Raw genomic sequence first — 17,140 nt, 5'->3', positions numbered from 1 at the left:
AAAGTAAAGCATTACTTTTAAATTTACAGCAAAAGCAAAATGAATAAAAAAACAGTGAAATGAAACGAAGAATATCACGTAAACCTGCTATCATTAAATGTTAAATGAAACAAATAAACAAACATTTATGTATTTAGTCTCATCTTATTAGCCAAAGTCTTTGATGCTGACCTTCGATGATCCAATTCAACCATACTAATTATTATTATTCAATCCATTGGCAGAAGAGCTGAAAGGTTTTTCAGTAAATTCCTTCACCTTGAGGCTAATTCATTTCACTTTTGGTGTGAAAGAGCCTTTATACTAGCCAAAAATAGAACTTTAATTTTAAATATAAAAACTAACAAGCAAGCCAAGCCCAGGTGAGATTAGGTAACGCAAATGCTTTAACGCAATTAGTTACTTTGTAAGAAGTAACCCAATATTGTGGTAATGCATTTCTTTAAAAGTAACTTTCCCCTACACTGACTGCCCACTGCAGTCTAAACGAATTTCCCCCTATTAAAGTTCACCATAGGGAGCTATCTGTGCCCAAAGACTTCCACTCAATTGGAATGCCATTCACAAAGTTGTACAAATCCCTTGCCTCTTGAATCATTATTTATTAAACATCATGGCTATTTTATATGTGCATTCGCATATCAATAAGGGCATAGTAAACAGTACCGCACCGCCCGCATGTTAGTTCAGTATAACACATTATATCAAATCCATTCCTTATTTTCCAAATCGACGCAGATTTTTTTTTGAAAGGATTTCGTATGGGCCTGGTGATTTGTCATAGCCTAAACCACGAAAATTGAGAGAGGGTGAGAAAAGACAGGGAGAGAGAAATGACAAAAGAGACAGACAAAATATCAGCAGGAGCTCTTGCACAGCAAACAACAGGACAGATTGAATAGAGCAATATGAAGACAGCAGATGACAAATACATAGTCAGTTTTGCAGAGATTGAAAGAGTAAAAGCATTGACCACAATTTAGAAAAGAAGATCTACAATAGATTGCAAAGAAATATCTGTGAGAAAAAAACAAACACACACTAGAAACAAACAGGAAAGTGCTCCACCTGTATTCAGTAAACAAGAGCATCCTAAAAATGTGCTTGTTTTCTTTTAGCGATCAACAATCAGTTCTCTTAGCTGCTAACTCTAGCATTAAATCACAGGAAGCAGAAATCAACTGTGGTTCTAATGGACAGGGAAATGAAAGTTTCACATAATGTCCAATGTCATTACATAACGCAACAGTTTAAAGTCTGTGTGAACCGGAAGTTGCAACAGACTTCAATGTTGTGGTTTATTCCCAAGTGAAATGGAATATTGAATAGAGGGCAGGGTTTTACTTTTACTTTTTATTTAACGCACCTCCTCTCCATCTCTCGCTCATAATCGACTGATGGTTGGAGGGGAGTGATTAATGATATAGCCATCAAACTGACGTCATCAGAGAGGGAACGCCATTCCAAAGCAGAAGCAAATTTTCAGATTTTCATTAAAGATTACCACAACAAACTAATATTTTTTTTCTGTGTATTAACTTGCACGGGTTATTTGTTCCCCTCAATATACTATTAATGTGCACAAACAAAGGAAATGGTGTCAATTTTGATTTCATGACGACTTTAGCCCACTTCCCAGACAGCAAACTGACATTAAATCAACGTGGAAACGACATCTCTCGTGACATCGAAACAACGTTGATCTGCATTGTTTTGCTCATCGAATTAACGTTGAACCAACGTCAGACGCGGCATTCTTCAAAGCTAAATGAAAATTGGTTTGCAATTGGTTTGCTTTCCTAACGTTGAAACAACGTTGATTTCAAGTTGATTTTTTTTTTTACTTTAACAAGACTGAGAAGACTTAAGCAACACTGACCTGCCAAAACTGTGGGGTGGGAATATTATGGCACTACTACATTACTGGCAAATAACCAGCGGGGATGTGTGCCGATCATAATGAATGGGATGAAGGATTCCAAATATTACAGGCCTATCTAGTTCCACTGTGACATGGAGTTTTTCCTGTTTGACTTTTGGCTTTTCTTGTCTTTGTAACAGTAGCTGTTTAGAGGCTCTTTGATGCTCCTTCCGAATTTCAGAAATACGCTTTCCGGCAGTTAGCAGTTTGGCAGCGACTGAGTCAAAAAGGCATTTCCTCTGTGGATAACCTACTCCTTTCTCCCACTTTCACTTCCTGTCCTGCTTTTTCCTTCTCTGTGTCTTTCTTTTTCATTCCATATGGATGGCTTTAATCCTCTCACGGCTGATTCAGTGTTCCTCTTTATTCAATTTTTATTCATGGCGACTGCTATATAATTCCTGTCCGTCTGAGCCCACTGCAATTCACACCTCTCTGACAAATAATCTCATGGAGGGCGAGTGGATTTTCAATAAAGAAGAGAAATGGTGACACAAACAGACTCGTTTGCATAAGTGAGTTACAGCACAGGCCGTAGATTCCGCATAGGTGGAGGCGGAGACATTTCACACTGATCCGAGGCCGGTCCTTTTATTGGTCATTATAATTTTCAGCACAAAACAGCAAAAACAATCAAACAAAAAAGAGAGAGAGAGAGAGAGAGAGAGAGAGAGAGAGAGAGAGAGAGAGAGAGAGAGAGAGAGAGAGAGAGAGAGAGAGTAAGAGAGAGAGAGTCCTTTTTATTTGCCAATGCTGAGGACAGCCACACCTGAACTGAACAAAGACGCATTAAAAACAGAGGATGAACGGAGCTCCATGGAATTGAGTTCACACACCTTTTGACCACAACATTAACCCGACCAGCATGAAAATAAAATAAGTTTGCAGATACAATTAAGACAAAAAAATAAGATAAGTTTGCAGAATTTCAAACAGCTTTAGTTATAATGTTGGTAATATATGTAAATATATATGTAAATACTGTTAAAAAAACGCAACAGTTTTTACATTACAGCTGCACAGACACCCAAGTTTTATTAAAAAGGAAGGAAGGAATGAAAGGAAGGAACAAAAGGAAGGAAGGTATGAATGAACGAAAGGAAGGAATGGAAAGAACGAAATAAATAAAAGGAACAAACAAAAGAACGGAAAGAAAAAAGAAAGGCAGGAAGGAACTGAAGGAAGGAAGGAACGAAAGAATGGAAGGAAGGGAAGGAAGGAAAGAAAAGAAAGGAAAGGAAGGAATGGAAGGAAAAAAAATGGAATGGCGTAACGAAAGGAACAGAAGGAACGAACAAAAAGGTACAAATGAACGAATGGAAGGGAGGAAGGTATGAATGAACGAAAAGAAAGAATGGAAGGAACGAAAGTAAAGAAGGAATGAACGAAAGAATGGAAGGAAAGGAAAGAAATGAAAGGAAGGAATGGAAGGAAAATAAATAGAATGGCGTAACAAAAGAAACAGAAGGAACAAACAAAAAGGTACAAATGAACCAAAGGAAGGAAGGAAGGTATGAATGAACGAAAGGAAGAATGGAAGGAACGAAAGGAAAGGAGGAACGAACAAAAGAACAGAAGGAAGGAAGAAAGGCATGAAGGAACTGAAGGAAGGAAGGAACGAATGAATGGAAGGAAGGGAAGGAAAGACAAGAAAGGAAGGTATGGAAGGAAAAGAAATAGAATGGCGTAACGAAAGGAACAGAAGGAACGAACAAAAAGGTACAAATGAATCAAAGGAAGGAAGGAAGGTATGAATGAACGAAAGGAAGGAATGGAAGGAACGAAAGGAAAGGAGGAACAAACAAAAGAACAGAAGGAAGGAAGAAAGGCAGGAAGGAACTGAAGGAAGGAAGGAACGAATGAATGGAAGGAAGGGAAGGAAAGAAAGAAAGGAAGGAAGGAATGGAAGAAAAAGAGATAGAATGGCGTAACGAACGGAACAGAAGGAACGAACGAAAGGTACAAATGAACCAAAGGAAGGAATGTAATGAAGGAATTAAAGGAACAGAAGGAATGAAAGGAACGATTGGAACGTTCACCTTTGACAAAAGATAATAGATGTGAAGAAAACTTAAGAATTTAAACCCCTTACTCCGTTACTTAGTATCTAGGAGGTCAGAAAGATCGGTTCTTTCAAATAATAATACAATAAAAATTATTCAAAAGAACAAATAGCTTGCAAAAACATGAACTAATTCAAGCTCCTAAAGGCCCCGCCACAAGCCCTATTTTTCCGGAAATATGTCAGCACAGAATAAAAAAAAAAAACTTTACTTTTGAGGACATTTCATGATGCTGTTCGAGTCTCAAATTAAAAATGTCCCTGCTCTCCATCAGTAGACAGGTCTGTTGAGCGTCTAGACATCTGTAGGGCGAGCGCCGGGCTCAGGTTTCACACAGCAGATTGCCCGTCTGTGACCGTGAACCCTGCGACCTCAGATCTGTTGACCTCTGTGACCCCTGTCAAGGAGAAGCACATCTGGGGGCCCCGGCGGAGAGAGTGCTGACATGGCTATGAATCAGACACAGTCGTTCTGTCTCTCAGCACCAGGGCCACGGCAGTGCCCCCATCAATAACACCACCAGCTGAATCGGTGTGACACAGAGAACACCACCTTCTGTTCAGCCGCTGTGACACCTCTCCTCTTTATATGTGATTTTTACATTCTCTTAGGCCAGAAGTGTGATCAAAATCGCTTCGAAAACACCGAAACGTATCAGAATGCAAACTCTCAGTGTATGTGGTGGTTATTTATACACATTGCTCGGTAGAAATACTAAATACCCGCGCAATATGACTTGCCTTAAAGGGGACTTCAATGATAACTCTGGTTTTATGCCACAGATTTTTGAAGGTAATATGAATACTAAGGTTTGACATCACAGTAATGCAAGAATGCATGTCAAGTATGTACAACAGGACTGCACACTCGGCCAAGCATTTACAGTACGTCTATATTTAAGCACTTGCTTATGTTTCTGGTCTTAACAAGCATCTTGGCGATCGAAAACAATTTATCCCCTTAATGTTCCATCATGCAGAGAAGTTCAATACTAATTTTCTTCATTTGTTAGTCCCAGGGGTTGATATTCAATACATGATTTTCTACACACAAAAAGCAACTGCTCAAAGCTTTATGCTGATATAGCAGCAGCAACCTGAGGTGAAGGCTGGTAGATCTTCTGCCCTGTCACTATAGGCACTTGGCAATCTCATCTCACCTCCGCACAGTCTGTGTGCCGCCCACGCGTCTACACATGCTCACACTCCAAACAAGCCACAAACATACTCAAACAACATACACTCACATGCACCTCAAACAAACACACACATGCGCTAATGACCCAAATAATGCCGAAAAGCTCCGAAATCTAATTGGATGAGAAATGGGAGGTGTTTTTAATCACACTTAAAGGGATAGAGCACCCAAAAATTAACATTCTGTCATCATTTACTCACCCGCATGTCGTTCCAAACCTGTATGACTTTAATATCTTCTTTTATGTTCTACAGAAGAATGTAGGTCATACAGGTTTGGAAAAACAGTGAGCAAATGATGAAAGAATCACTTTAAGGGCGATTTAGACTAGCCTTTCTGAGGCAAACTTTGGATTATTTTCCATCCTACTCTTAAAGAGACGGGAAGAGACTGAATGAACGTTGCATATTAGCCAATCAGCTTGTGATTTTGGCATGTTCTTGGCAAGTCAGTGATCAAACTGTTTTTAGTGACAAACAATTTGTCTGTTTGTTCACACCAGTGTTATATTAGTATTATTTATATTAGTGTTAATTTCGTTACCGAAATCTATGGCGAAAAATGTTCGTCAACAGCCTTTATTTCCTTGACTAAGACGAGACGATACCAATGTCATTAAATTATAACTGTGACTTTATCAACATGAAATATCGTTGACGAAAAAAGTAAAAATGAATTTAAAAAATACAAACTTTACCAAAACTGTTTTTGTCGAATAAAAAAAGAGACGAAATAATTACAGACTGTTTTTAACAAGACTCTACGAGATTTTAAATCCCTCAATCAGAAATTGGATACATTTTCTGCCCGGATGATTTGAAAACACAGAAAACACAGACAAACAAGTAAGCTGCAGTTCAGCGATCTCCGTCGGTCTTCGTCTCTGTTACTGTAATATCTATTGAAACTATTGTTTGAGATTATGGTTGAATAAATGCACTTATGCAACCTCTGTGTAAAAATTAAAAATACTTTTTTGGGGGTTGTTTTAATAGAAAAACATTTGGAATTATTGGAATTGTTATTAGGAATTTCATCCTTTTTAATTTTTCGAGAGAAGTTTCTTGTTTTACCAGTTTTCATAATGTAGAGATAAATAGCATATAATAAAAAAGTACTATGAGGTCAAATAAACTATGTGAGTCGACATTCTTTTGATTTTTATAAGTAAAAATGCAATGATTCTGATAAAATGTAAAAAATACTTTTCTAAATAAGAACAACCGTTGCGATTATAATTTTGAACAAAATAATTGTGATGATCAATTTAACCATTATGCAGCACGACAAAAATATGACAACGTTTTCGTTGACTAAATCGCCCAGGCATTTAGTTGACTAAAACTTGACCAAACAAAAACTTTGGTTGACTAAATATGATAAAAACGAAAAATTTAAAATAGCTTAAAAAAAAAAATCAACACTAATTTAAATACTATCATTTACGAATATTTTGAATGACCATTTACTTGTATATTTCTAGATTTTACTTTTAGTTTTAGCAATTTTATATGCTTTTCTCAATTTGTTTAATTATTTAGGCTATATTTAGCTATAATGTTTTTATCTTAGTTTTAGAACAGAGCTTTTAAAATCGCATTATGAAGTTTTTATTATTTGTCTTTTGATTGTGTCTTTTTAGGACAAAGTGAAACAGGCTGACATTTTATTGACATCTTGGCATATCCCAAACCCATCGTGAAATACCCATCGTAAACGCACCGCAAAGTTACCATTCTGTGTAACTTCGCAAATAAATCATGTCCTGATATCCTGCATATTATTGCAGCATTTTTGCATTTAGAGTGGACAAACTAATCACGTAGATGCAGGAAACTCGTTTCAAAGCGCAGTCTCTGTGGTGTAGTGCTTTAAAATAATATACACCTGAGGGCAGATGCTTTTTATCCATGAGAACAATGAAGGCCATCATAAACTAGAGAAGCCTAGAAAGCTTGTGTGAAAGGATGGGATTTTAGCAGCCATTATACATGTCACCATGAAGAAGAGTCGAGAGGAGGATAGAGCAGCATCCCAGAGAGAGGAGAGAAAACGCATAAAGTTATGGCCGGGGGGAAGGGTGAGGATGTGTGAAAAGAGAGGGAGAGGAGAGGTAGAGGTAGAGGAGGTGTATGTGTCAGGGAGATCATTCCCCCTCCACAATTAAAACAGCTGCCAAGGTTAATCTATGCCTGATCAATCAGGGGCTTCCTACACTCCGTTCAATCTTCAGCTGGGAGACTGGGAGACATCATCCATCTAAATGAAGCTCGCGTGAACTTGTGTGCGTGACTCTGACAGGAGAAGAGCGTTTCACATTTTCTAAGCAGGTGTATGGCTTACAAAATCAGTGCAGTACAATGTCAGAGACTAGCAGATGTGCGCTCCTTCTGTGGATAACAACAGCCCTGTTTCACGGCAAGCCAAAAGCATAAATAAATGGCATAGAAGTGTGGAAACCTTTTTTTTCTGCACCAAATCTATTCACGCCAAGCCTGGTGCAAATGTACTGTAGGAAATTTTTTGAAAAATGTTTGATTTTCACATGAAAATATATAAAATCTGAAGGAAAAAAAAAATACAAATTTACAAATACTAAAAACATTTCATTCTTAAAGAGGCTACATGCGTTTTCCCGAAATTTAAACTCGTGACTGACACCTGTGGCCAAAAAACAGAACTTCTCTTCCTTTCTGCTCGCTCTCGCAGCACGCGCTCGTACGTCCACACTTCACAAGTCATCTGCTGCAAGGAGGTCAACATTATGTTTAACAGTCAGGTAAGAACTACTTGCTGACTAGCGGTGGTGGCAGAATGATCTGAAACGTTTAACATGAACACGCTTGACGTCACATCCGCAGACAGTGCGGGAAAAGTCCGACCCGACAGAAAATAGGAAAAAAACAGGCTTATGGGTGCACCCACTGTGAGCAGACAAGGTGTCAGTATGCTCATCAGGAGATGTTTGAGCCATAAATGGTAAAATATAAAGGCTACTGTTACGTTTATTTTGGGAGAAAAGCTGCATATAGCCTCTTTAAGGCTCTTTAGATACGCATTGATACCCCCACCCTCCCAAAATGTATGATTCTGATGCTGATGATGATAATAACCCCAACATTTTTTTTTATATAGCACCTTCCATGCATAGAATCCAGATTAAAGTGTGGGTCTAAAGCATTTAAAAATATATTTAAAAAACTCAACACAACAAACCGAAGTGTTTTAAAATAGCAATATGCAAATGTCATAACCCTAAAATGCAAAAATCAACCAAGCGTTCAGAAAAAAGGGTGGATGTCAGTAGAAGCTTTCAAACCAGCAGGTATGCATTTCTTCTTTTTAAAATCTTCTTGTGTGAAAGTCTGTGCTGTCAATCACATACCGCATGTCATAAATAAGGCTAAAACAGTTCGGCACTGAGAATGTTAAGAGTGTATTGTGTTGAAGTCAAAACAGCTTGGCAGAGTCAGCAGGTGTGTGAACATCCTCACAAACACACACTAACAATGCGACTCTGTGATGCAGCATAACAGCATGTTTGGTGATGCTCAATTTACACACCATCTAAAGTAATGTGTTTTCGTATAATGAGCGCGTCTCTTCCCCTCCTGCTATTGTTAGCAAAATAAAAGACCCTAATCTTTCAAAACTGTTCCTCACACTGCAGAATTCAGAGAATTGGAAAGCTTGTGGCGTTCAAATGAGATTTCTCTTTTTGGAACGCAACACTTGCTTGCGCAATTATCATCAGTCCCGGGAATATGTTCACACGGAGGATGTCTTCACGTGTGCTACTCTACAGGACTAAACGTGAAATAATTCGTCCTGTCACAGCCTTTGGTTCTGGTGTGACATCCTCCTTCTGTTGAAATCCTTCCTTGAGAGTGTGTTTTTGTTGTGCCGCCCATTTTCCAAGAGCTGCAATAAATTAGTATAAAAAAAAAAAAAAAAAAACACACACAAAATGTATTCATGGAATAAGACATCCGGTGCTGGGAATTTGGTGTTGGAGGAGTGGAAATATTGGTAAATGGATTGTATAACAAGTGACGATGCCAGCTGTCTTGCACTCAACGAGACAAGCAACATGTGTGTGAAAACGTCATCCATCAATGCAAGCGTCGGTGCATTTTGCACAAGGCTGCAGATTCTTTTCGCATGTGGTGAGGATGGCCGATACAGTCAGTCTGAAGTCTCTCGCAATGCCAGCAGGCATGTCTGCGGACAGCTGCGGAGGGAGGGGTTAGGATGCAGTGCACCCTGCTGCTATACAGTGTAACTGGGCAAAAAAGGAGGGTTTGACACTGGCTCTGTGGTGGCGGTAAGGGGACAAACGGTCTGGTGGTGTCCGAGGATACAAAAGACACATGTGCATGGGCATTCTGCCCGGTAACACTCGAGAGTAGAAACACGATTGGATGACATTGAGTCTCAAATGTATTCTCAATCTCTGTGGCCTCTTCACACAGGCATGGCACCAAACGTGGGGGCCCCTCGACAGCACTAATGCATTCAACCTCTCATTTTGTTTTTAGAGACAAATTAATTAGAATGTTGTTGTGCAAGGTTGATTTCCAGGGTCAAGCCTTCAAAGCGTAAACATGCATTCATTGAGCCTGAAACCTTTTATTTTTCCATTTCTTTAAATCAAAACTTGCTTCTCAAGGCTCTTCGCTTGAGGAGTTGTGCTACGAGTGAAAGAGAAAAAGAGACTAACGGGAAAAGTGCACTGAAAAGAAGTGCGAGAAGCGAAGCAGCATGCAAATAACTCACTATACAAAGTCTGACAGCCATTGATTTTTCCCCCTGTATTTCACTCTATTTTTCACTGCATTGTTTAATTGCGTTTGTGGTGTGACTCATTTCTATCCTTTAAGCAGGGCCATCCAGCATTTCTTTAGATACACTCTCAAAAGCAACACAAAAGGAGAAAAAGAACTGAGAGAGTGAGTAAGAGAATGAGAGAGCACAAAGAAAGAGGTAAAGCCGTGGTTTTGTCCTGAAGTAAGGCATTAGACAGCTCTAGGCGAGCAAGGATGAGAAATGAAAGGATGTATGGGTTAGTTGAAAGCAGGACTACATCTGAGCGGGACTTAGTATTTATTAACCAGAGACACTGTTAGGAGGAGCAGACGGGCAACTCAAAATTTAAACAAATCCGTGGATTTCACCCTTTGCCTGGAATTTGATTGACAGCCGATCTGACCAATCATAACGCTGATATTTTGTGTCCCATTGTATTTGTCCAAAAAAGAAACCAGACAGTAGAGTTAATAGATTACGGTGGAAAAATGGCGAGTACTGAAAACTGCCTCTTTCCGCAGTCGAAAACAACATACCTTCTGATGTTCATTCATGTTTAGTTGGTGCTATTACTAGTAATAAAGAGGAAGAGATCAGTTCACATGCCGCTTGTACTCATGTGAAACAGCGATCTGTCATGACACATTGAAGAGCCACAAAATGGTATTTATTGTTTGATTTTTTTAATGAATTACTAAATTTGAAAGCTGAGACTTTGCTTCATTCCAAAAAGTAACCTGCTCTGTCTTGTCTGTTCACTCTGTTGGCGCATTGTCAGTGTCCTGTTTGCTCCGCAATGTTATTTTCACTGCATGAGATTGTTTGCATGTACACCAATAATGGGCTAATTTCCAATAATCAGAGTAAAGACTTAACTAGAATTAAGAAAAAAACAAGTAACAGAAGTGAAGAGATTTACTTATTAATAAGCATGCCTTCCATTTAAAATAGCTAATTGACTTTTTGATTGGTTCAACATCTGATTTTTAATAGTAATACAGTAGGTGGTTTGCTGGGGGTGTCAAAGTTTGGCCAAGCTGGTGTTTAACAAGTCTGCCACATGGTCTCTCAGCCTGACCAGCTAATAAGTGTCCAAAACCTCTGCAAAACGACACCAAAACCCAAACGAGTCACTAGATACCTAAACAATATAGTCTGATATTGGCTGAACATGTAACCACAGGCTGCTTTGTAACATAAGAATAATATTTGGTAACCTACAAAGTTAACTTATAACATATGACAATGTTGAAAAGGCCAACAACTAGTGTGAATCAATGTGAATATTAAAATAATTCATTTGTTGATGGGAATTGGGGAATGGAGCTGGTGTCAATTCTAAAAGCTAAAGACATCCATGACTGAACAATAGCTTGTAGGCATACTTGTATTAAAAAAAGGTTAACAATACAAAAGAGCTATTTTACAAAACTGTGTGGGCATTATTTTAAAAAGCCATGACCCCATGGACGAGAGGAGGCTGACCTTCCATGGCCTGCATGGAAGTCAATATGACTATTAAGTCTATTGAGTTTTCTTATTCTTACCCAACATTTCAAAGCACAGTCGATACAGTAGTTAGTAGAAGAGAACATAAGAGAAAAGCCAACAGAGTCCAAACCACACCATCATTTATACAATCATTTAGACCAAAATAGCCCTAGATCCCATAATGCACCACACTCTTTATAAGCAGAGACAGATTCAATGCAGTTAGCATTAACGTGTTTCTCAACTTTAAAACTCAGTCACCCACACACAGGTACTTTAATGTTAGTAATTAAACATGTTGGTAACTGCCGACCACTCTAATGCAAGTTAATTTTAGCAAGCATTTCCCTTTTTAGTGTTAATACTAGAATAATTGAACAGACACTCAAAGCTGTAGAAATGAGATGATGTAGGACAATAATCATCTAAAAGAGTCCTCTAGTATATTACAGATGTTTATCTTTATCTGACAATTTACGTATATGAGAACATACATGCTTACAGTATATATGAACATTATCAATATTAGTTGTGGTGAGATTGATGAAAATGGATCCTGCAAGACCAGTTCTACTGTATCACAGAAATCTAATATGGGCGTTGACTCTTAAACAGCGACATGGAGCTTTCAGATGAGACCTAGAGGTGCAGAGGCCCTCTGTGTAGTGTTTGCAGGACTTACGGGGGCTGGTCTTGGTGGGGCTAGGCACCCAGTTCTCTGTGAAGTTGACGTTACACATGTTGGCGCTGCAGCAGCAGAATCTATAGGTGCCATTCTGTATCTGCGACGGCGTGGTGGTAACCACACAACGGTCGTCATGACAGTCCTGCTGGTCGCCAATGTAAGTCCAACAGCCTGCGATGAAAAGATGCAGATGGTTGAGTGAATGCGAGTGAGACACTGTAACGGGAATCTGTAAGAATGTGCATGCGTGCGCATTTCAAGGACTATAATATAATAATATTATAACACTGAATATCATCCACTGAATTGGCTCTATCACTCTCCTCTCCACCTATAGCTGGTGGTCTCACAAATGAATTCAAATTTGAATAGCTGTCAGCTGTTAAATCGAAGGACACAATTAGATAATAACAATTTAGATCAATGAATTACCAAGCAATTCTTAATTTTTGGTCCCAAGTTTTTTACAAATTTTATTATCAGTTCACTGTATGAAAAAATGTTCAGCATAAGATGTGTCACAGTTTACTTTATTTTAATATCCTCACTTACAGTGCATGAACTATAGTGTTACTATAGTACTAGTAAAAATAATATACAAAATGATATCTGGTGTCTGATTCATTTTTGTTTTACTGTATATTTTTGGTTGAACTGTCACTTTAAGAAAAGCAGAAGTCAATTGAAGGTCCTTATAAGTATGGAGAAGTTTATTCTGACCTTGCTTAACCAGTCGGATCTCGCCGTCGTGTGTTTTCTCCCACAGGCCGAAGCAGTGGCTGCTTTTGCTACACAGGGTGGTGTTATTTTCTCTGGTGATGTGCCAGTCACCAGCCACACTCTGTTCATCCACCTGCTGGTGCTGGTCATTAAAAGCACACTCCCGCTCTCTCTCCACACTCTGAGCAGCTGCCGAGACAGAAAATAAGAAAAGAGATGAGATTATTAACAGAACATGCAACATCCACCAGGAACTCTTTCTGTAGGCCTAAGAACACAACATGGAAAAGGAAAAAGATCATTAATTATATCCGTCCCTTTAAGGCAAGTCAGCCCACACGGCAGCAATCTTGACAACACCCCCAGTTGGCTATTATCTATGTGTACACAGCTATTTTAAAGTCAACATGAAAACTGTTTTCATCAGTCACGAAATTAAAATTCACCCTGTGAATTATTTTTTTTAATGCAAGTTATTGATCTGATTATGAACAATTAATCCATGATGTACCGTACGTTTCATTTTGAATAACATTTTTGAGCTTGTAATTTTTATCAAAATGTCAAAAATGTGAAAATGACTTCTCTATGGTGACACAAGCAATACTTCCCCAATCATTCAGTCCATTTAAACTGCAAGCTCATATTCATTTAAGTCCATTTTTGAACGCCCACATCTCAAAATTCAACCAATAACCGATAGATAGAACCAAACCCCATCCTACATTTTACAGTAGAATGTACATCACAATATAAATATAGATCTGTCTCTACTTCTATTTCATCCTAATGTTAACAGGGAAGACCAACACCTACAATACAGCTAGCTAAGATTACATCTCAATAATATATTTCAAAATGTTTTTGTAAAAAATAAATTATAAAAACCGAAGCAGCACAAATGATTTTTTTTTACCAGTACAAATCAGCACAAACAAACAAAACTATTTTAAGTGAATGTGGAGCCGGTCAGGGGGGCTGGTGACGTCATCATCTATGATTCAGTGTCTAAAATTATAAACACCGAAGCAGCACAAACAATTTTTTCAACCGGCACAAACCAGCACAACCGAAGCACAAACAGACAAGACTATTTTATTTTGCGTGAATTTGGAGCATGTGGGGGGCTGAGTGACCTCAAAATGACCAATAAATATTATTTTAATATCTAAGACACTGAAGCAGCACAAAATACGTTTACCGACACAAATCAGCACAAGCGAAGCACAACGATTGAGCCTATTTTGGGTGAATTTGGAGCAGGTTGTTTGGAGACGTGATCAGCTCAGAATGCATTTTCAATTTGCACATTGAATTTTGCTACATTCATTGCGGGAAATTTAATGAAAATGCAATTTGCAAGTGTCTTAACTGTGGGTGAGTGTAAATGCTCAGAAAAATAACATTTAAATGATAATTTTGCTACATTTTTTGCTTGAACATGTTAAACATATCTAATAATTTCTGTAATATCTTTTCATTTCACTTAAAAAGCGTTAAAATATGTATTCAATTTACATATTAAAACAAGTGAATGAAATGGCAAATGTAAATTATATAACTGAATTTTCATTTTGCACCAAACAATGCATAAATGTAATGGAAAACAATTGAAATGAAATGCAGAAATCCATTGCCATTTTGCATATTACATCTCAAATTGAATATTGCAACCCATATGCTTCCATAACATGACTTATTTCAGCCCAACAAAATGATTTCCTGCCTCGAGGAAGTTGAAGAGTTAATTCTCTGCAGAGGATAATAAGGTTGAATGGGGAGCGTACTTCAGATCGATAGCTAAACCTTGATTAATCGGACGCAATAGGAGGGGCGGGAGGATCTGAAACGGTCCAATGGCTTAATTCTGGGTGAAAAATAACAGAACACCTGGGGTCTCCTGTGCACCTGCTACTTTGTGAACCAACCACGTACCAATTCACTTATGTGTACACAATGCACCCCCCCCCCAAAAAAAAAAAAAAAAAAAAAAACATTACAGTGCTTCCCATAAGTCACTGTCATGACAACACAAAAAGGGATGGGGGAAACAACATTGCGCTGAGCGTACGTGCAGAAAACGAACCTTTTAAGCAGTGCCGTGTAGTTAGAGAACACAAAACCATGATGACTGATAAGGGCCCTAGCCAACGGGATTGCCCTCATTTCCATGATCAGAGCCAGCGGGGCTGAATTCTGCTGTCGGCTGATCCCAATCTCCACCGCAGCTGGCCCACACTCACCCCAACTGTATCCAATGAATTAATCCTCTCTCTTTTACCAGCAATGTCATGCAAATTGTCAGGCCAGTGTCTGAGTTACTGAGAGGGAAAAATCATAATGCCACTCGTTTAACAGGCTTGGTGAAGTCATGGATCTGGACTATTGTATTCACAGCGTTCAGACGAGCGAGCTGGGAGGGGAAAGAGCCCCCTGGTAGCATCATCGCCGTATCCACGTCCCATCAGAGTCCAGAGAGAGAAAGAGAATTGCCGCTCTATGTCCCTGAGGGAGGCCTTTGTCTGCTCCTCTACAGGAGCGAAGCCTGAAACGGCTGCACCGGTTTCTATCATGCCGCACACACACCAGCAAGTGGTAGCGCAAACTAGGATGAATGTGTCCTCTGCGTAGCCGCGGATGCCTGACACTGCAGGACACCTCATTATACCGCGCAATTCTTAATCTAAAACTGGGCTGCTCGACCTGAGACCGAGGCGCAAAACGGTCCCTCAGTGGCTAGGGGAGAAAAAAATAGTTCCAGTTTGGCGTGCCTCTCATCAAGACAAAACACAGAGCTCCACTGGGGGCCATAAAGGACTGCTGATGGTTAGGAGATGCCTCCCAATTACAGAGTTAAAGATGGAGGATCCCGTCTCTGCTGACGGTAATGAGCACATGAGGGCTGAGGCAGATGTATAATGCTCATGTCCACACACTCTGTAACATACTGTCTCTGAGATTGAGCATTTGTATTTGCTTTGCGCAGTTACGAGCCTGTGACTGGGGGTGTAATTTCATGTTCGTGCCGATTGTGTATTTTAGGCCTTTTGTTTTGGAGTCATTGACAGGTCATTAGGCGCGGTGGTTTCCTGTAATTTGGGTGAGAAGCCGTGGCCTACCCTCCGACTTCAGGGTTAGAAAGGGAAAAAAAAGAGCGCCCTAGAATGATTTTCAGATCCAATCACAGAACAGCACACAGCAAAGGAAAACAGTGTAGCATTTTGTCTGGCTCAAGAACAACACCTCAGGCCATAAGTGGCTCAGATTTTGTTCGAGAAGAACATAGGACGCTAAACCTTATAGCAGGGCACAAAGACAAAATCTCTGTTTATTGGTTAAGAGCTTGCCAAGGAGTTTTCTCAGGTGTATCTTTAAAAATCAAAGGAGATGTTTCTTTTCAAAGCAGGCCCACATTTCCATTGACTTAAGAGCGATGATGTAGCTGATATAACTATGTTACAGAATAACAGGGCCACAAAAAATCTTAGTTTAGAGCTCATTTGCCTATTTTAGGAGGTATATTATTGAATTCTAGGCTCTGAAATAAAAAGCTGCAAGTTCCTTGAAAAGGAACATATTTACATCAGTCATGTTTTGGCACATCTCTTCTATGCTGATGGATTTGATGGTTCGAGGTAGAGGTTTGATTGGGGTGGATTACCAATCCCGCAAGAATCTGTCTTGCCCACAGGTTTCACATTTTGTTCTACTTCAATCCATAAATGCCAGCAATAAGAAGTCAGTCTCGATCTGGTGATATTCTGTTGTGTTCCGATGGCATAGATCTTCAATCCTGCTCCTGGAGTTTAGCACCAACCCGAATCAAACACTCCTGAACCAGTTTATCAAGGTGCTTGAGATGCCTTGAAAATTGCAGGCAGGTAAGTTGGTTTAGGTTGAAACTAAATTTAACAGGATAGTGGTAAAAGGCATATCACATTATGCCACACTGGCCACACTGTAGGGTATACAGACAACATTGTTCATTATGGGAGCCATTTAATTTTGTGGCATCAGTGTAGTTCAAGACTTTGTTGAGGATTCTTGTTCATCAGCTTCAACATCAGCTCAGACATTGTTTGACAGACATGTCATTACAGCTGATCAATAGCCATCCAGACACAGTAGAGAGTCTGGAAAACTAAAATGGTGCAATTGGCACAATCTTTTTTTCCCCCTTGAATCCCAAGTAATGTTTTTTTTTTTTTTTCATAATTGGGTCTGATGGCACAGTCTACATTTCTTTAATTCCTGTAC

At 39.2% G+C, this 17,140-nt stretch overlaps 1 protein-coding gene across 1 annotated transcript in view; it reads right to left on the bottom strand.

Annotated features, from left to right (window-relative positions):
- The window catches only part of bmpr2b (bone morphogenetic protein receptor type 2b), a 67,483-nt gene that overhangs the window by 24,229 nt on the left and 26,114 nt on the right, over positions 1-17,140 (bottom strand). Inside the window, exons 2-3 of the mRNA XM_039683646.2 lie at positions 12,884-13,072; positions 12,161-12,334 (exon numbers count right to left, since the gene is read on the bottom strand). Coding sequence (XP_039539580.2) covers positions 12,161-12,334; positions 12,884-13,072 — 363 coding nt within the window. The remainder of the gene's footprint in view (positions 1-12,160; positions 12,335-12,883; positions 13,073-17,140) is intronic.

The sequence above is a fragment of the Pimephales promelas genome, chromosome 7 (assembly GCF_988280905.1).
Source record: "Pimephales promelas chromosome 7, fPimPro1.hap1.1, whole genome shotgun sequence".
NCBI classification, from domain to species: Eukaryota; Metazoa; Chordata; class Actinopteri; order Cypriniformes; family Leuciscidae; genus Pimephales; species Pimephales promelas.
This window is presented reverse-complemented; position numbering and strand designations above follow the sequence as displayed.